The sequence below is a fragment of the Chelon labrosus genome (genome assembly GCF_963514085.1).
Source record: "Chelon labrosus genome assembly, chromosome: 5".
Classification (NCBI taxonomy): domain Eukaryota; kingdom Metazoa; phylum Chordata; class Actinopteri; order Mugiliformes; family Mugilidae; genus Chelon; species Chelon labrosus.
In genome coordinates, this window is record NC_140341.1 from 8,299,435 (window position 1) to 8,320,974 (window position 21,540).

At 44.0% G+C, this 21,540-nt stretch overlaps 1 protein-coding gene across 3 annotated transcripts in view; it reads left to right on the forward strand.

The window, feature by feature from the left end:
* Window positions 1-21,540, forward strand: part of sema5ba (sema domain, seven thrombospondin repeats (type 1 and type 1-like), transmembrane domain (TM) and short cytoplasmic domain, (semaphorin) 5Ba) — a 188,045-nt gene that overhangs the window by 67,666 nt on the left and 98,839 nt on the right. The window contains exon 3 of one of the 3 annotated variants that reach the window (XM_084545217.1): window positions 7,902-8,135. In XM_084545217.1, coding sequence (XP_084401343.1) covers window positions 7,949-8,135 — 187 coding nt within the window. In that variant the 5' untranslated portion in view covers window positions 7,902-7,948. Of the gene's footprint in view, window positions 1-7,583; window positions 8,136-10,440; window positions 11,317-21,540 lie in introns of those variants that run through there. The other 2 variants (XM_084545218.1, XM_084545219.1) reach the window with 2 other exon arrangements.

A 21,540-nucleotide genomic window follows, 5' to 3' on the forward strand; every position in this document is an offset into this window, starting at 1 on the left:
ACATTAATGCAGTACACCTTAACAGGAAACACTCTGCCTCTAGCTGTTAAACATTTAGGTCAAATGAATTGTCAGAGTACACAGCCAGCGGTGAGAGAATACCTTTAATCAAATATTATCCTTCATTTAATATTTTCCAGACAGACTCCCTTTATGTATTCAAGTCGTTCGGGGTATTTTGCAGACTCGTCTATTAAGGTCACGTACCGCGCTTTGACACCGTCGGCTAATAAACATGCGGACGACTTCAGATCAGCTGCTAATTATCATGTTTCTCTAAGATGTTTTAGTTTAACCTGCCTTACAGTCGATTGAGACGTTTCACATTTTAGCCGATGAACTGACATCAGGTTTTTAATGGAGAGGGTAAAGTCTTATATTAAAATGCTGCAATGCAACTTGACTTGCTAAGACACTATTTGACCTCAGTTACCCTGCCCTTCTGCAGAAAGTAAAGAAACTTCCACTGTAGCTTACAATCAATCCGTGGACAATTGGAGGAGTGAGAACAAATTGACGTAATTTTGATCTCACGGCCCTCGTTTGGGAGTTTCCGCTGCTTGTTCTTGACAAATCAGCTGGGCATAACTTTTTGCTCGTCTGGTGTCCGGTTACTGTTCTGTGATTTGGAAATTGGACGAGTGGCGTGGTTAATGCAGAAAAACGCGAATGCTAGCAGCCACTCTGTGAGCTCCCAGATGCTAATAGGCGCAGTGTGACCGCTAATCTCTCCGGGCTAGTGATCGGAATCTGCTGTGTGTGGGTGCACACTGAAACACGGTCGTCAAAGTGACTGGCCGACATCCGAAAATACTGAGAAAAGTGCCTCTCGTCCAGGAAATAACTCCCTGGAGTTTGGCTCTTGAGTTGAAGTGTAAATTATCTGGCCAGAAAGAACTTTCTTGTTCTCGTAGCTCTAGGAGCGAGCACAAATTTTTCGCTTCTCACGGAGTATGTAACAAGCTTTAATGATGAGATACTTGCATGGCCAGCAGCACCCCAACTCCCTACCAGTCCTTTAGAACTGAAGAAGCTACTTGGATGAAACATCTTCAAGAAACTCCACAAGTCCAGTTGCCTTTATTTAACGTTTTTGGATAATGACAAGGGTCACACTTGCTTCTAAACCAGCTGAACCTATGTGTAGCGGTACATTCGCTCAACGTGTTGCTCGTTACCCATGTACCCTAGCCTGTAAGCTGGGCTTAGTGGTTCACTTTTCTCCCGTCCCTCAATAAAAAATGAGTCTGGAGTGAAAGCTGATGTGTGCTGTGGTTCAAAGTATGCGAGACCATCTGTCTACGATAAAATGGTTTACAATGACTCGGCCAATTAGCCGTGACTGCAAGCTGGAAGTCAGGGTGCGGCCACAGGTTGCGAACGCGGCATTAAAGTAGTTGTCAGACCGTGAAATCGAAAGAATCTTCCAGGAGGTTAAGGTGCCGGTGTGATTTGTGCTTGTTTGGAGAAGTTGAAAAGCTTAAGAATGCCCCTTGCCTCATGTCTTTTTAGCCGATTCTTTGTTTGACCATTGATGGGTATAATTTTCCCCTTAAGGAAAGAAAGAATGAAAAGAAGTGACGTAAATCAATGATTGGAACGGCCCAAACCTGGAGTGAAAAGTGGACCATTAGAGAGAGTGGAAGGTTGATATTGTTCAAAAAATGGTACATGATGTTAGCCTGTCTCGGCTGGAAGACACTCGTTGTTTTGCTCTCAGTTGTTCACGTGAAAAATAACTGAAATGAAAATAGAGCAGGACAGGACTGACAGATTTGCAAAACAGATTGGTCTGAACATGAACAACTCCAAAACCCAAGTGATGTGCATAAACTCAACACCGCATGCACCGATCACTGTGGATGGTAACCCTCTCGATTATGTCGAGGAGTTTACATACATGGGAAGTCGCCTTAGTAAGGATAATTCATGCAGCAGGGACATGAGCGTGAGGCTTGGAAAAGCTCGAAGCACATTCGCAAGCCTCCAGACCATCTGGAATTCCAACCAGTATGGTCTCAAAACCAAGATCCAGCTGTATAACAGCAAGTCAGTCCCGCTGTATGGCGCTTCTTTTGGTCAGAAAAGATTTCTAATGAAGACCTGTACCAAAAGACAAACATTAAACATCGACGGCTGAGATGGCTTGGACACGTCCTCCGTTTGGACAAAGACTGTATTCCCAGAGTAGCCCTGAGATGGACCCCACCCGGAAAGAGGAAACAAGGGAGGCCAAAAACCACCTGGTGAAGAACTGTGACCTCAGAACTGAAAACAGCAAACCTATCGTGGGGCGATAGGACAGGATAGGACTAGATGGAAGCAGATAGTCGCAGCCTTATGTTCCACCAGGAACAAAGAGGATTAAGTAAGTGAGAGAGAAGTAATAACCCCGGTTTGATTTTTGTCTCACAGGAGAACATGTGATTTACATGACTGGAACTTTATGTGCTACCCTTGCTACAGTAAAGAAATGCTATTTAATCCGAGTTGGACTTTAAAACTAGTGATACTACTGGACGCTTTTCTTTTAACCTTCTGTCTGTACAATGTATACTTAAAAAACTATCCTGCATTGCCTTATTCTTCCATTGCAAGCACTGTTAAGTATCTCCTCACTGATCACTAAGTTTTATTGACAAAGAGACGTGCCTGGACGTGTATTAGTTCAATCCACGCTGGTATCCTCTTAAGTTCTTAGCATACAGTTTAGTGTACCTTTAATCGACTCACTGTATCTGACATTGTATCTGTGTGTGTGTGTGTGTGTGTGTGTTTGCAAAGACAGCTTCCTCAGTGGTATAGATCGTCCCGTCTTCCTTGCCGTCAAACAGTTGTTAATCCCAAACACAGCGGGATGGGAAATTGGATGGGCTCTATCGGGCCCCTTCGGGGTGGCCTTACAGAGTCACGCTTCTTGCAAACACACACTGGCGTTCAAGTGTGCGCACACACACACACACACACACACTTGGAGTTGATGTTGGCACACAGCATGCATCAGCTCAGCCCACACACTGTGACCCAATATGGAGTGTGACCAGCTGCCCATGGCTGGATTTTGCCAGTTTTCAGAGCTGAGATTTTGCGCGCATCTGGGTCTGCTCGAGTGTATGACAAGGCTTTCTACAGAAATTTTTGACACTGGCGCGGCAACCTCGTCCTGCTGCTGACAGCACAGTTTCCTCTGTGTCCGTGCCAAGAAAACAGAAATTTAAACTTGCAGCAGAATCCCGGTCATCTGTCATGATCTCCTGCCCCGCTTGTTCTCAGTCCAGCTTTTAAAATAATGAGTGATTTGTAGAGTAAGCTTTTGACTTTGAGGACTCGCCGCTTTAATGTGAATTAAGCACTTGACAGCGCAGCTTCTGCAGATAATGGGTAGAAAGAAAATTAGCTGTAATGTTCCTGCAGGATCTTCTTCCTCGTGTTTCCTGTCACTCTCTACTGGCAAGTGTCTGAAAATGGATGAAGGGATGTTTTCTGCAGAATTTCTACAGTGGTAGTTATGCCTTTTATCTCAAGACTAAGAGTAGAAGAAGCCAACTTGGTGGTGGTCTATGCAAAGCCTCAAAGTCATCATTCATTTCTTTGAATCAGTTATGAAACAAACAGAGGCCAACATTGGGAACATATGCTCCCACTTTTTAGGTTTAACTGAAAGCTTTGCTGCAGCGTCCCAAACCACTTTCATTTAAACAGGTAGCAGAGTTATTTAATTCGGGAACATAATGAGTGATGTGCAATTTGGCACATTTCAGAGTCGAAAGTGAGCCACGGCGCCGAAAGGAAGGTTGAGTGTTATTAAAAACGTTAACAGTGACAGTTAGTTGGAAATAATTTATAAATCATAAGAGGCACAAATCTCTCTCTTTTTCTTTGGGGAGGACGTCCTCAGAGTTTTAGATCGTTTCACGCTGCAGTAAGTAAAAAAATAAAATGGTGCCAGGGTGCAGAGAAGCCACATGTAATCATTCACATCATTCTGTCCTGATTAGGATATTATAATCTACAGTGTCAAATGCTGGACTCAAATGTTAAACCAGACCTTTTTTCTCTCTTGACCTCCATAAGTAAGGGATTCGTCTCCTTTTGTTGTGTAGCCAGGAGAAAGAACTGTGCTTTTGCAGAGATCATACTGTAATGTGAAGGTTTGGTAACAATCTAACTAATGTCAAACAGCGATCACAGGAAAGGGACGTTACAGCTAACAGGAAGTGGACTTGGATTACAAGGACAGTCTGCAGACAGAAGACAAAACCGTCATTAGCGCGTCACATAGGTGATTGTCAGGTGATGAAGCAAAAAACCTACGACGTAGGTCTGCTTGATCAGCCAAAATCCATGGATTAAATATTAGGGGGAAAATGCATAATATTTCAAGATCACCAAAGGCCCCTCACACGTCCTCCACTCAGCATTTGAGTGGCTCCCCTCCGGACGACGGCTCCGCTGCCCCATCAGCAGGACTCGGAGGAGAAAGGCCACCTTCGTCCTGAAAGCTAAGCCTCCTCAATTCACCTCAAGTGATTGGTCCGCTTGTTAATAGCGTGTTTCTGCTTTAGTATTTCCGGCCACTTCTCCATCTCCGCAATTTTCGAATTGATGGTTTTGGATCAATACAGATGGAAATTTCAGCCAAAGTTTCAGTCGCCATTGTTGAAAGTAAAGCAGGAAGTAGAAACAAAAATGAACCCGTCTGGCAAAAAAGACAGAGCGCTGACGAGGGTTTGGGTGGTGTTGTTACAGAGCGAGCCATACTGACGAGAGCACAAGTAGAAATGGCTCCCACCGGCGTAGGCTACGGGGTCTATGTTCCGCAGAGGTATAAACTCTGCTTTGAAAACTTCTACCTCTGCAATAACATCTAAATATTAATCCCTAAAATTCCTATTTACCCTTGCCCTTTAGTCACTTTACTCATACAGTAATGGACGGTTTGGATAGTTAAACATTCATGACGTAGTTATTTGTATATATATTGTTCTATTTTTTGTTTCTTGTTGCTGAAAAGTGTCTTGTACTTGCACGTCATGCTGCTCACTTGTGCCTTAAATTGTGCCCCGTGGACAAATAAAGTTTTCTGAATCTGAACACAATAGAATACAATATAATCCATTAGGATTATCATATCAGCTACATTTTGAGCGACACGTCGCGAAGAGAGATTTGTCTCGAGTTAACTCAGATGAGCAGGATGTGAACAGTAGCTGAAAGGTGACTGAGACCTGTCATTGTGTCAGCTACTTGGTGTTATTTTCAGCAAAACAGCCAAGGGCTATTTATGCATTGTGAGTTTTTTTTTTTTTTTTTTTTGGGAGGAGTGGCAGCAACACTTGCAGGAGCACACTTTAAAGAATCCGCCCAGACAAATGTGTTGTCAGCAGCTCAGGTGTTCAGGGGGAAAAAAAGACAGTATTGGATTGGTAACCGTATCGGCAGACCCTCAAGGTTGCAGCATCAGTATCGGACATTAAAAAACGTGGCATTGAGCCATTTCTGTAAAATATGCGGCGGCGGAGGACCACTGAGTCTCAAACAACAATGACATAAAATTCAGGAGGGGGAGAGACAAAGGTAGAAGAGGGAGACGGAGCGGATGTGGCAAATGCATGATGCATTTTTTTTGAGAGCCTCGTCTTGATGACACACTCCAGTATTCATGCCGGCTCTCTGCTCAACAAAAACCAGACATCTGCCCGGCAGGACTGGCAAAAAGCTGCTGGCTCAAGTGGCCTGCATGTGTCTCACAGACGAGATTCAGCCTTTTTTTTTTTTTTTTCATTTTGCTTTGAGATTTCAGTCTGGAAACAAACAGGAAAAAAAATAAAATGAAAAAACTGAGAATATGGGCATGTTTAAACTTTTGTGACATATATTGATCAGGCATAACATTATGACCACCTTCCTAATATTGTGTAGGTCTCCCTTGTGCCTCCAAAACAGTTGTGAGTCATCAGAGAATGGACATGGGCCTTCTGAGGGTGTCCTGTGGTGTTTGGCAACAAAATGTTGTTAGTGGGGGCCTTTGAGGGGAGGGGCCTCTGTGGATCATCCCACAGACACTTGATCAGTTTGGGATCTAGTGAATTTGGAGGCCAGGTCAACACCTTGTCATGTTTTTTTGAGTTGTTTCTAAACTGTGTGTCAGGCTGCATCCTGCTGGGGATGGCTGCTGCCATCAAGGAGTGTCATCGCTATGGGGTGGGGGTGCCTGGTCTGGTCTAGATGGGTGCTACATGTCTAAATAACATCCACACGTATGAATGCCAGGTCTAAAAGTTTCCCAGAAGAACACTGAATTGTCACGAGATGGTCAATGCTTTTCACTTCTCCTGTCAGTGGTCAAAATGTTGTGGCTAAGAGCCAGAGTTTTAGGACTCCACGTGTTCACAAGCTGGGGAAACATTTGTTATGTTCTTAAAAACAACGTATTGCACAGAAGCATCTTCTTCTTCTTCATCGTACTTGTTTATTTACCTCTCCTGTCAGTGGTCATAATGTTATGGCTGAACAGTGTATGAACGGCGTTAGCAAATACTTGGCTGCATCGCTCAAGCTGGACTTCCTGAATCAATTTTGCTGCCTCGCTTGTATCTTTAGCAGCACGCCAGCTCAGACCTTTGCGTTACGGAACAGTGAGCCTTAAAACACGAAACACATCCAGCGTGACTAAGAGTCTTGTGCAGATTGTATCGAAACGTCCACCGTTCCCATCGACGTTATTTTAGTCGGCGGTAACTAAGGGCCCGTTGACTCCGCTGTGTCGCAATGACAAACATGCGCACTGTTTGCATTCGCCTAATTAGTTACCAGCTGTAGTGAGAGGGGTAATTGATTGCAGGGCAATGTGGTTGATTTGCAACTCAACCAAGCTAATAATTTGTTATTGATTGAAGCATTAGTGAGGAAAACACTACAGAGAGATGTAACCCAGCCAAAAGTGCCCCGGAAAGTTGATGCTCTCGGTTTTTAATCTACTTTAATGATATTACACCTCGCTCAGCTAACATCGTAAGGAGCGCGGGGCCGGGAGATGATGAACTGCCGGTTTCAGCTCTGCACCGTGAACTCATATGTTATGACTGGAGGAGATTGCATTTACTCAGGAAGCATGAGAGAGCGTCTGTATGTGGGTCCGAGAACATTTGTGTGTCTGTGTTTCTCTCCCTCGGCTCCGCTTGCGTAACGCTTGAATATGGAAGCGAGGGGAATGATCGGAAATCGCTCACGCATTGCAGTGCATCACACGTGCAGTGAAAGTGTCAGGATATCTAATTTTTTATTTTTTTTGCAAACGTCTTTCCAGCACGTTTTTTTTTTTTTTTAGGAGCCACACATTTTCACCGAACTCATTTCTGCTTCATTGACTTGTGGGAACTCATGCATCATTGAGCAGTCTACTGTTGCATTCAATTGTCCAATTTTAATCAGCCATTAAATTAACTTCTAAAGTTTGATTGCACATTTTAAATAATTGCCTCGAGGTCAGAGGTTAGGTACTTCTTTGAGGTGGCTCATTGCTGAGGTGTGCATGTCTTCTGGGTAGTTTCTTAACTCTGTGTCCTTCACACTCTCTCTCTCTCTCTCAATTCTTTTCTTTCCGATTCTGTTTCACTCAGCTTTATATCTCGTCTTTCCAGCCACCCTCTAGTTATCTAACATCCGCTTCTTTCCCCATCCCACGGCGATGTCCTTTCCACCGAAAATTCTCTATTCTCTTTCTCTACTTCTGTGCTGAATGTGGAGCCAGAAGCCTGCAGGAATTGAAAGTTTCAGAGGGTGGGGAGGAAAAAAAAAGAAAAGGGATTTTGAAGTGACTCAGAGAGAAATTCTCTCCTTTGAAGCCAGGTGTGAAAATGTTACGCGGAGGTGCTGAAGTCGTCTCTTCTTTCCTGCAGCCGTATCCCAGAGGCCCAGCTTGGCAGTTAGAGGAGAGGCCATCACCATGACAGCGTCCTCGAAGGAGTCCACGCCCTCGTCTGTGGCCGGCCTCTTCCTGCTCCTTCTCCTCCTCCACCCGTCTGTTTTCGCGCAGAGGTCCGCTGTCCCGACAACCCCGACCCCGTCCTTGTTTGACCCGCGAACCCAGCCGGAGTGCGCAAAGAAAGAACATCCAAAGGTTTCCATCCAAGGTCAGACATCGTTCTTTTTATATGACAATACTGCACACACAGTACTGTTTTAACATGGACACAAGATGGATGTCTTGGTTTAAGATTTTTGACTTTTTATTTTTTTACTAAAACAATGGCAGAAAAGTGAGGGGACAGCCACTATAGTGTGAATTTTATAAAATATTATGTTCAGCTTTAGCTACCGACTCATTTAGACTCAAAGAATGATCTATTCTTTATTTTGGCAATCAGTGAACCACCTTCCTCATAACAAAAACTGGATTTTACCTAAGTGTATGAAAGTATTCCTCTGTGTTACCATATGGTCACCTGGAAAAAGTTAGATTTTAGTTCCTTGAAGTTTTTCAAGTTCAAAATTGATGTTACATATCACACTTTGGTTTCAAGGCTAAAGGCCCTGACACATCAAAGCACCATCGGAGAACTACGATGAAGGCTGACTGTGATGTCGCTTGAGTCTAGACCAAAAAGTTGCACTTGAACACACCGCAGAGGCATAGGCCAATGCCCGGCTAAGCACATACGTTCTACATACTCCATAACACCATGTAGGCAGTAGTCGGCATTCATCGTTTAAAGGGGGAAACCGGAAGAGCTACTATTAGCTGGGAGGCTATGAGGCAAGGTTGCAAACTCTCCTGAATCACGCTGCTCAGTTGGTCTGCAGTTTATTCATTCTAGATGATTATGTTGTGAAAGTATTTATTTGTATTTGAATGACTAGATAAAGACGTAAAACGAGTTGGGCCTTCTGTGTGCCCATGGAACTTTGTTGTTTGGTTCACTTTCATCACTTCGGTCTCGCTTCTCCTGCACTGGTTCTCTTAGTTTGAACAGCCAATCAGAGAGATCTCTGCCACATTCAAAATGCTGAATCGGCCGAAATGTTGTGGTACCATAGACTGTGGACGGCTGAACAGTTCCTGAAAAGTATAGCCAAAGCAAGTAGAGCTCCCCCTGGTGTCTGGCTACAGTATAGGTCATAAGCTCCACCCCCTTCATGTTAGTGGATGGGACTTAAGCCGAACTAAAACACTAAAATACACGTCAAGTAATTTTTTCAGGGATAATTTCTGTCATTTTAGGTAGTTAATACAATAGAGTTGTACTGAATCAGATCATAGACACAGATGCAAGAGAGTTCTGTTTGTAATAAGAATCTACTTTAATCCTTGATTGCACTCACGGTTTGATAAACAGGGACAATGAAATTGTTTGTGCAAGCTTTATGTGCTTTAAGAGGTTCAGTGCCGCAAATTATTGCTCTCGTATCTTTAGGGGAGGCGGCGCGCTTTACGAAGATGTCACTTTAATGTGACTCTGTTTATCTGTGCGCACATTTCCTGTCTATATAATGAAACTTACATGACACTTTTCGCAGCAACAAAATTAACGGTTTTCATAATATCCTGGCGTTGGCTGCAATGAAGCCTATTGTTTGGCATCCATTCAGGTCAGCGTGCGTCAATAAAAGCACGACAGACAGCGAGAGGGGATAAGACAGGAATGATTGTGTGGGATAACCGTGCCCGCTATCTGGGCCGTGCATCTGTACAGCGGGCCGAGAAATGACGCCTTCCTCAGTGTGTGAAATGGAACAGAACAGTTTGGGACGCGGAATCGCACACAGATACGGCAGAATGAAAGGTAAACACGCACAAAATTGCGGTGTTTATTTTTGAATAGGGTTGTTTGTGTTTCATCTGCCAAGAATCGTGTCTAAGATTGGGAGGCCAGAAAAATCGCTGGTGGGGATCTGGAAACAACAAAAAAAAGAAAAACAGCACAACGATTGGATGTGGCCAGAAGGTTTTTTTGAAATATACTCTGTCCCTCCAAACCGTAGCAGACATTTCCTCAACTCTTTTTGATTTTCCTGTTTTTGTTTTTGGACAGCGGTATTGTTTCTCTGCGCTCTGTGGCCAGCTCATCCATGCTGCACTCTGGATGATTGAGCTGAAGATTGACGTGAAGAGCTGTCTGCCATTTGGTCATTTTTTTTTACGCTGGACTCCCTGCGTAATAGCAGGTTTAGTTCGGGAAACTAGAGCCTCTTTCCAACAGCGAGATGGTTATTTTGATTCCCCAGAAAAGCCACAAGGCCAAGGTCACCTATAATGCTGGGACTTTGCATGAGTCCCGTTCCCCTACCAGGCCTCCAGATGTCCAGATTAAGCCGGGGTCCCGCCAGTGCTTCACTTCAAAGGCGTTGCCATTTGAGAATGGCTCTCATGGCGGGGAACTGCAGGGCCGCTGGTCTGTCAATGCTCGCCGAGCGGGGCATTATGTGGAGGCAGCCTTAAAGGGATAGTTCACCCTAGAATGATATTTCGCTCATTATCTACTCACCCTCATGTTGACTAAGGGCTGGAAGAAGTTTCAGAGTCCTCCGTCCCTTCTCTGAGTTACAGGGGGTCTTGGTGTAGCAGTGCATTTCAATGCAACGGTTGTAAAGGGACACCAGAGCTCTTCGTAAAAAAACACACACAAAAAAACATCCAAATACCTCCATGATGCTCGTATGTAATGTCCGTCTTGTGCTGAAGCCCCAAATTGCGTAATTGTCCCGAAAAAAATTAAATAAGTCCACATTCCAAGCATGTTTGTAGCATTAGCTCCGAGTGTTGTTGTCCCGGCTCTTCCGCTGCCAGCGCGCATGCGCAAGGTTCGCACTGAGACTCGCTTCCTTGTTTACCCCGGCGAAGGACTAGAAGCAGCCCGTAATAGCCTGCCTTCTTCTTCTTCTTCTTCTTCTTCTTCTTCTTCTTCTTCTTCTTCTTCTCTCGTTGCACGGCGGTTCTGGTCCTTCGCCGGCTGGCTCAATTCGCCGGGGTAAACAAGGAAGCGAGTCTCAGTGCGAACCTTGCGCATGCGCGCTGGCAGCGGAAGAGCCGGGACAACAACACTCGGAGCTAATGCTACAAACATGCTTGGAATGTGGACTTATTTAATTTTTTTCGGGACAATTACGCAATTTGGGGCTTCAGCACAAGACGGACATTACATACGAGCATCATGGAGGTATTTGGATGTTTTTTTGTGTGTGTTTTTTTACGAAGAGCTCTGGTGTCCCTTTACAACCGTTGCATTGAAATGCACTGCTACACCAAGACCCCCTGTAACTCAGAGAAGGGACGGAGGACTCTGAAACTTCTTCCAGCCCTTAGTCAACATGAGGGTGAGTAGATAATGAGCGAAATATCATTCTAGGGTGAACTATCCCTTTAAAGGAGAGGCCTGAACAATGGAAGTGCCAACAGGAGCTTTAGATTAGCCTTTGTGATTGATGAGCGTTTTATAGCAGCAATTGCTGAATCGCAGCCTGACTCACCTGGGGGCAGAGTAAGGCGATTTTTCTTTGTGTGTACGCATGCTAAACAAGTGTTTGCACCTGTAATTAAAAGTAATTGTTTATGTTTGAATATTAAGTTTCTTATCTACATGGGTTTTTAAGTGGCAGTTAAATGTCTCTGCGTGATGCAGCGAGAGTTAATGCTGGCGGTATGTGTGTGTGTGCCTGTGCAGGTTGAAGGGATCAGACGTCCTCTGGCCCCCGAGTCAATCCCTCCACTGGAGCATGTTATCTGCTTTAAAGCCCAGCTGTATTCTCTGGCTTTAAGTATTTTCACTTTGACCCCGAGGAGCACTTTGATCAACTTAAATTAACCAGAATTTGTCAGAAAAATGGGGCAAATGTATTGCTATGTCTAATACTATGCCTGAATATTTTCAAGGTCTAGTTTTTTAAGCCAATTTGTGTGTCTGATAGTTTGGGTAATGATGTTACTGTTTATCTTCTTTTCATTTTATATTAACAACTTTATTAAACCTACATTTAGTGCATTCTTGACAATCTTGGGTCATAAAAGCTGTAAAAAATATATTGTGTAGGTCTCCCTTGTGACTCCAAAACAGTTGTGACTCATCAGAGAATGGACATGGGTCTTCTGAGGGTGTCCTGTGGTGTCTGGCAACAGAATGTTGTTAGTGGGGCCCTTTGGGTCCTATGGCTTGAGAGGAGAGGCCTCTGTGGGTCATCCCACAGATACTTGATCAGTTTGGGATCTAGTGAATTTGGAGGCCAGGTCAACACCTTGTGCTGTTCTTCATGTTTGTTTGAGTTGTTCCTAAACCATGTGTCAGGCTGCATCCTGCTGGGGATGGCTGCTGCCTTGAAGGAGTGTCATTACTATGGGGTGGGGGTGTCTGGTCTGGTCTAGGTGGGTGCTACATGTCTAAGTAACATCCACATGAATGAATGCCAGGTCTAAAAGTTTCCCAGCAGAACATTGTATTGTCACAAAACGGTCAGTGTTCATTCACTTCTCCTGTCAGTGGTCATAATGTTGTGGCTAATCAGTCTACATCGAGCCGGAGTTTTAGGACTCCACGTGTGGAAATCCACACAATGAGTACCAGGTCCAAAAGTTTCCCAGCAGAACATTGAATTGTCACAACGTGGTCAACGTTATTTACCTCTCCTGGTCATAATGGTATGGCTGATCAGTTTATATCATTCGCCGTCTGATGAATGTTATATTCACACATATAGTCAATGACTTGAACTGTGACAGGATGCATTATAAAAATGTTGACAGCAGCGATGGGAATCGACAAAAGAAATTCAATCAAACCTCTCCACTCATTCACTTTCCCTTTTTTCCCTCAACAGCATAATAGTTTTCACATCTCTTATCTCCCCACCATATACACACAAAACACAGGGCGTGCTTGTACAGACGTGCCGGCCTTTTACGTCAGCCACACCGCAGATCGGTGCACGGATACAGCATGGGAATCACGTAACCTCCCGCCCACAGGAACACACTGCGCAGGCCGGCGGCTCACGATTCAGATCAATGATACCGGCTCGGCGCGTAAGACTGCGGGTCCGATAAGGACGCGGCACGAGGGCACGAACCGCATCGCTCTGAACCTAGACGAGGAGTTATGGAGACATTAGGAGAGCCTAAGAACTGGTTTAGGAGTGTGTGTGTGAAAGGTGGTTTAAGAAGAAACAGATGAGGACAGAACCACAAGATTCATCACAACCAGTGGTGTGACATCCATCAAAGGGCCAACGGTTTTTCATGAGGGAGTCTGTGTGGAGAGGTGAATGTTGGTAATAAGACTTTTGGCTTCGTCGTGCAGGTCATCTAGACAGAAAACAAACATTTTTTTCCTGTTTGAATCCTTGAAAGTCTTTCACATTTGCTTTTTATTCCCTCCCGACACCCTGCCTGTACTATCCTATCTACCCTTCACATCTCTCTTCCCCTCTCGTTGCTTCTCCTCTTCTGATCTCCTCCTCTTAGATGCTCTTTCATGCCTTCCTTCTTCACTTTCCTCCACCTCTCCTCCCTACCCACCACTTTATCTCTCTCTCCCTCTCTCTTTCTCTCTCAGCCTGCTCTTTATTTTTCCCTTCAACAAGTAGAAAACGTATTGTGCATTTTCCCCTCTGTCCCTCTGTCTCTCTCTCTCGCTCTTTGTCTGGGTAATGGTGCTGTCGTTTAGCTGTCGAGCTACAATCTGAAGGGCTCTCGCAGGAGCATGAAAGATGCTACCTCGAGCCGTAATGGTTCACTTAGAAAAAAGAAAAGTCTTCACCATGAATTTCTGATCTTACTTTTTATTTGGCATTCTCGTCTCCCGCCAGCTCCCCGTCTCCTCGTTCATGATTACAGTGGTAGACCTAATTGGAACCTGTGATATCGGAGCGCCAGTGTGTTTGCCGGCATCAATCACGCGGCTGAATGGAGCTATGTTTAGCATGCCGCAGTGGGGCCAACTTCTCCCATGCTGGCGGCGTGTCGGGATATCAGATGCTGGCCCGAGAGATAGCGAAAAGGGATCGGAGAATAGAAAACATTTATTGCCACTTTAACTTATAAAAGTGGAAAGCGACAGGAAATTGGTCTTTCTGCTGTGTCCATTACACCCCTTTTAGACACTATAGACCCTGTCTGAGTTTGAGTAAACGCATTGATAATGTTTCATTTCCATTGTACACCTTGTAGGGTTTTGTTAACATTTCCAACACGGATCACTTCTGAATTAATTTCATGTTAATGCAAAAGCTGCAGCAGCGCAAAAGCGTTTGACCCTTTTATTAGAGGAATCATATAAAACTCACTCCTTGTTAGTCAGGACTTGACTATAATTGAATGCTAAATACTTTTTTCAAGCAAATCACCAAACTGCATAACCGGCCACCCGCCAGTTCTTTTCCAAACATTATATTTAGCCATGCTGGTGAACAGAGAATCATAAGAACTTGCAAAGAAAAGAAAATCACTTGACAGTGATGTATATGTGGCTTTATTCCCTGGGCTGACATTTCAGGAGGTGGCCTCTTTAGAGTTTCATTATGAAAGGTTGCCCTCTCAGTGCTTGCTAATTGACTTACCCACGTAAACGTTTGAAAATCCTTCACTTATGCAGCTCGTCACAGAACTGAGAACGCTCTTCATTATTGATATTGTCGTTCGGCGGTTTTGGTCTTTTGTAGCAGGCGCCAAATGTTGCGTGAACACGGAAGCACTGTTCCTGAAGTCCCACCTACATGTAAAATGTTTTGCTCATCGTTAGTGGACCCTCCAGGTTGTATTGCTAGTACATGGGCGGAGCAAGCATCAGCCTATAGCCACTATCAGCGTGGTGAATTTGGTGAAATCCTAGATGGTTGTCCCCTCAGTCAGCTTACCTCAAAGTCGAGAGCAGTTGATACCATAGACCACAGGTGTCAAACATACGGCCCGCGGACCAAAAGCGGCCCGCCAGAGGATCTAATCTGGCCCGCAGCGAGAATTTGCAAAGTTACGTAGAAGACTGCAATTTTTGGATGAAAATAACTGCTATCCCTAATGTGTGCACTGTTTTAGTAAGATAAGTGGACAGAACACAACACAGAGACCCAGGACTCAACAGCAGACCACAATGTGCTCAAATTGCACTTATTTTCTTTTACGAAATTTAATTTTTTTTAAGGGTAGTTTATTAAATGTAAACATTCTCCTAATTTACTTGCTCTTCTTTGCACTAAAACAAATGGACTCAAAGATTATTATGCTATTATCTTACTGGTCTGGCCCACTTTGGATCAAATTGGGCTGTATGTGCCCCCCCAACTAAAATGAGTTTGACACCCCTGCCATAGACAGTATAAAGATACTCAAAAGTGAAGCCAAAGCAAGTAGAGCTCCCCCTGGTGTCTGGCTGCAGTATAGCTCATAGGCTCCACCCCCTCCATGTTAGTGGATGGGACTTGGGCCGAACTAAAACACTAAAGTACATGTCAAATATCAATTTTCAAGGATAGTTTTACTCGTTTTAGGTAGTTAATATAAAACTGCTGTATATTCAAGTGTCCATTGTTTTGTTTTAGTTATTTGACTCTATAGAAACAGGATGTGACGTCATGATTACTAAAAGTCGTCCATACTGCGCAGACTCCCCCCTACGAACTGGCAAGATGGCGCCACGCGTATTTCCCCGTGAAAATAGCATCAGTTTGGCCAATGCAAGGAAGTGGGGACGCGGCGTACATATTTATGTACAGTCTATGTTTGATACTCAGAGTGTTTTACCTACCATTGCTACAGCTTGCCACATCGCTGCTAGCCTCTTCCTCTGTGTAGGCTGCTTAACAGTTCTGTTATGTTTGAATTAAACCAGTGCTGAACATTTTTCTACAACAGAATAACTTAAATAAATAATACTTTTACTTTTTTAACAGATGAAAGTTAAATATTTTGTATGGCCTGTCTGAATGGTTGTTATAATATCACTCCTACTTTTAAAGAAGCTTCTGAAACACTGAATTACTGCTCCCACAATGCATTGTATGAAAAATTTACTTTTGCATGATGAGTTACTTTGAGGTCCAATACATTTTGTTGCAGCTGTAATTCACTTGTCAGACGCCATTCCTTTTCTCCCCATCACTTCTGCATCTGTACTAAATATAGCACAGGAAATGTACACCATATTTTGTTTGCTTGTTTGCTCGCTTTCTGAGGATACTGCTCACATTTCTGTCATTTTTTTTTTAGCACAGATGGAGTGCAGCTGACTTGTCAGTAGTTTCGTATGTTGCTTCACCACTGGTTTAGTGAAAGGCAGACAGACATCTTTACCGGTCACTGACTGAAAGGCTATTAGCCTCCTGGCCCCGGCGCCATTCCTCCCGTGGCTGCTCAGTCCCCGGACTCTCCGGGCTGTTTCCTCGCTCTGCACATAACCCTACAGACCCCTCTATCTGAGTTCAGTCAAGTGGGAGTAGGGGAGTAGGGGGGGAGGGGGGAAGGAAGGAGCATGCAGGGGATAGAGGGAGAGTTGTGCTCCACTGAGGCACGGCAGCCTCTCTCAAACTATCGCCCTCTGCAAGTCAGCCGCAATGAAAATCGAAACTTCTAATAGGAGAGATAGCGGGGAGCGGGACAAGCCAGATGGGGCGGAGACTGGGATGCAAGGAAGGGCGAAGAGTGATATGAAGAAGACCAAACAAAACATATTTCAGGGGATTTTGGACAGATAAGGCCCGAGTTATGAAAAGGTCTAGAACTGCAGAAAGTTTTACCTCTTCAGTTCTGAGAAGGCCTGTGAGGAAATGTGGTATCACTACTGCTGCTTTAGCTTTGTTTGCACACACACAAAAAAATACTATGAATGGATATTGTATGTAAAACAGACCCGTGCTTGTTCCATTCTTTGAGCACCTTTTGTTATTTTCCCATTTCCTAATGGCAGCTGTGCTCAATGTATCCAGAATACATTCATACTATATGTGGTAATTGACGCTGGAGGTGATCATTCCCTCACAGAATCACATTCCCGGAGGCAGATAGCAGGGAGTCTTCATTTGACCTGCTTTGTTAACAGTTTCGGATCCACCACATTGCCCTGAAGATAACCATTTTTAACGTGGCATCTTTTCAGTGGGTCTATTTTCCATTAGCAAAACATTGCGTTCAGTTGTATCCGCCCGGAAGGAAGATGACAGACAGCCACCTTTAGTGTTGTATTTGTCATTCACGGCTCATTAAACAGTGCCGCCGCACTTGAGGGGAGAAATCAACTAGATGCCTGATTATAATACTAATGATAAAAAATAAACATGGCACGGCGCTGTATATTATCAGGTGAACAGGTGCTGACACACATCGAATGAAATAGCTAAAGTGAAGGAATGCTAGGCTGCCACGCTGTTTGGTTTTAAAGGTCATCTGAGCTGCATCCTCTGATGCTGTTTTTTTTAGCAGCACTCAAAAGCCAGCCGACGCTGGAATGGAGTAACTTTTACTCAAACTCAGTTATTTTAACTTCAGAGTGTTGCAGCTTAATATTATCGATGTGCTCTTTATACCTATACACACAGCACCCAGTGTAGTCAATTTCTTGTCTTCATTCTTAATATTTATAATCTTTATTTTAGATTTTGACTGCATGTGACGTCAAGATTTTGCTCCCTTTCTTTATAGTGCCTATTACTATGTGAGCTATCGTTTTCCACCCTCAGTGCAATAAATCCTGGCAATGTACAGTATCTCTCTAATTTTAGGTAAGCTACTGTCATTGCAAGAAAAAAAAAAAAAAGACATTGTTCAGATCAGATGAGCCAATTCGGCGTGTTGAATCTGTAGCACTGTGTTTCCGTTGGAAAGACGACTCTGCGTTTGGCTGATTAGCCCAGTGAATCGGTGCACAAGAAGAGACATGGAAGCAACGAAATAAATAAATAAAACGACAAAAGCTCAACAGGTGTAGAACATGTAGTATGTGCCAGCTGGCTGTTGCCTGTAGTCTTTGTGTTCAAATTACACTTTTTTGATCCAGAAAATAGACTGTATAAAGATGGATGACGGGAACAGCTCCTCAGAAGTGATGCAAAAGCAAGTAGAGCTCCCCCTGGTGTCTGGCTGCAGTATCGGTCATAAGCTCCGCCCCCTCCATGTTAGTGGATGGGACTAGAACACTAAAATATACATCAATTACTTTTTTTTTCAGGGATGATTTCTGTCATTTGAGGTAGATAATATAATACTAATTGTTCATTTTTAAATTATAAGTTCCATTACGTCTCGTTTTAATTATTTGACACTATAGAAACAGGATGTGACATAACAATGTCTACAAGTTGCCATGCCAACTGCTGGAAGAGTTGGAAAAAAATAAAAATAAATAAGTACAATGTAGATGGCGCTGCCAGTATCCCCAGGAAACTAGCATCATTTTGGCCAATGCAAGGAAGTGGGGACGCGTTGTACATATTTTTATACAGTCTGGTCCAGACAAGGGAGAGGGGAGGCTACTTCACAGTAGGCCTTTGTTTGCCGGTAGTTTTTTGATATCTGTTTAGCTGCATCCACACCTTAGGCCACCTGTAGCCACCTGACAGCTGTTGCTCTGCGGGCGCAAAAGCAGAAAAGCCTGAGAAAGCTTGAGCAACTTTATTGACCGACTGAACTGCTTTCACTTAAATGAATATGGTGCCTTCAGTATTTCTGCCATTCTAGTAAATTGCTCCCTCAGGGCGCTACACCGCTAAGTGTTCCTTCACTTCATACCAAACTGACTCAAATTTGCACCCCCTTTTTTTTGCTCTGTACCTTCTTGTAACACATTTAGTCTTAAGAGGAGCCATTACGTATCTGTTAGGTGTACATTTATTCCTTTCTATTTGCACCCACTCTTGACAAATAGCTCGTCTGGCTGTAAGATGCGCCCGGTGGCACAAATATTAAGGAATTAGATGGAGGTAAGACAGGATATTTAACCTTTTCTCTGAGCGCCAACTTGAAGTAATCTCACATTCCATCAGATTTTAAGCGATAAACGGCTCGGATTGCGTCCAAGCTGAGAGGTTTGGTGTCGGTCGGTATAACTTTGTTTTGCACAGACGTAGTTGTTTTTGTGTGTGTGTGTGTGTGTGTGTGTTTGCAGTTTGTTGTGCTTTCCTTTCCTCAGCTCAATAATAACTTCGCATTTTGCAGATTTGACTGCTCTTCCACCAGACTTGGCCTAATAGTGCTTCAGATCGGTCGGGGTGCCACTTGACTCGTCCCACATGCTGGCTGCGCGGAAAGAAACTAAATGTTTTATTTTTATTTATTTATTTTCAAACTGTTAGACGGAAGAAGATAGGAAGGCTATGATTTATGTCTGCGCGTGACGAATGTCTCAGCCACTGTCCCCATCCCTCCGGCAGACACGGGCTAATGCATTTATCCGTCTGCCTGCCGATTGCACAAGCGGAGGGGAAGGAAAAAAAAAAAAAAAAAAAGAACAGTGATCATTCATCACGTCCACCTTGGGGCCCCCGTGAGTGAACTGTGAGGGGGGAGGCTTTCATATTCATCCTGCAGCATTGTCCCATCTTTGCCCCACCACCTGGCCAGACAGTTACGAGGAGAAGGAGCGTATAAAACCACTTGTAAGCAGGAGGATAAATGTCAGTCGATGAAAGACCCCTGACTGTTGCGGGGCCCCTCCTAAGAGAGTAAACAAGCTTGTGGTTCATGAGCTCTCCTTCATCAAATTCAGCCTCCCCCTGTTTTTTTTTTTTTTTTTTTTTTTTTTTTTAACAAGGCTTTGAAGAGATATTCGTGATGTGGGGAAACGTTTATATGCGCATAACGCTCCTCGGTACGGACTTCAAGTGATTTATGCTCCACATTAAACTCTCTGAACTGAACACTAACAGCTCCTGTTTTTACTGTTAGGTGCACAATGCCTCCGTAGAAATTATTCTCTTGTTATCTGTTTCTCCGTTGCACATTCTTATTTTATGGTTCATGTCATATGCTCCCTTTTAATGGCCTTATTTTACGGGGAGAATGAGTCACGTTTTAGCAGCCTGTCATAATTTTCTATACCTGGATGTTGTCCAGAATATATTTAGAATGCACCGCAGCGGGGGGGATTTCAGTTCAGTGGCTGCAGTGATTTACCCCCACGGACCGCGCTGCTTTTTCTGAGCAACTCTCTGTTTTCCCAACACAGACACAATGCGACTGTCAAGATGTCGAGATGAGAGTAGCTTAACACTTAATAATAATGTTAAACTGATCGAAATGTGTCAAGATACACCGATCAGGCATAACATCACGACCACCTTCCTAATATTGTGAAGGTCTCCCTTGTGCCTCCAAAACTTTGACTCATCAGAGAATGGACATGGGGCGTCTGAGGGTGTCCTGTGGTGTCTGGCAGCAAAATGTTGTTAGTGGGGGGCCTTTGGGTCCTATGGATTGAGGGGAGGGACCTCTGTGGATCAATTTGGGATCTAGTGAATTTGGAGGCCAGGTCAACACCTTGTGCTGTTGTTCATGTTTATTTGAGTTGTACCTAAACCGTGTGTCTGGCTGCATCCTGCTGGGGATGGCTGCTGCCATCAAGGAGTGTCATTGCTATGGGGTGGGGGTGCCTGGTCTGGTCTAGGTGGGTGCTACATGTCTAAGTAACATCCACACAAATGAATGAACGCCAGTTCTAAAAGTTTCCCAGCAGAACATTGAACTGTCACAGCAGTCATAATGTTACGCCTGATCGGCGTATGTTGGCTTTAAAAAGAAGCGTTCTGCAGTTTTGATTTGGCGGCGGTCATGTTTGTGTTTCCAGAATGTACTACTTGATATTTACAGTAACCCTGTCGACACTAAAAGCGCGCTAGGTAGTAAAATCTTTACCGCTGTATTTAACGTTGTTAAGCTTAATGCACTTGAATGTCAGGGTTTGTTTGTTTGTACTCCACTTCTACCGTGTCTCCTCTAAATGTCTGCACTTAAAAGAGGGGCGGAAAAAAAAAAAAAAGAGAGAGGAGAGAGGGCCGAGACACAATAATTGTTGAGATGTGAGTAATGGCGCATACTTGCGGTCAGCGTCTCCTTCAAGGTGTTCCCGCGGCTTCACTCGTCTGTAAATAATGGAAGCGGTTCTGTGTAAATAAGAAAAGAGACATAAGCACTTCTTATAGCCGCACTAACGGTTAATCGCTGCTTGAAAAATATGTGGAGGGTTGAAAGGGATGTCCAGCAAAAGGGACATTTTCAGGATGCAGGAAGACACTCTGACAAGCCCCTTTTTATTTAAACCGTCTAATTACCAGTCACACAAGCTGTTAAATATCGTTGCAATCACGCACAAGTGATTTTAGGGAAATAATATGGGAAAAAAATTACTTTTAATGTGCATGATAGTACAGTCAGCGTTCAAAGAGCTGTTTCAGAATCACATGCACTACTTACAGCTACTGTCCTCCTACTTAGACGCTCACTCTGTTCACACATGCCGTGCTTGCTTTGCGCAATCTCTGGATCACGTCAAATTCCTTAAATCAACTTAAGACGTGTTTACATAAACCCCCCCCCCCATGCTATGAGCATTAATCAGAGAGCGATAT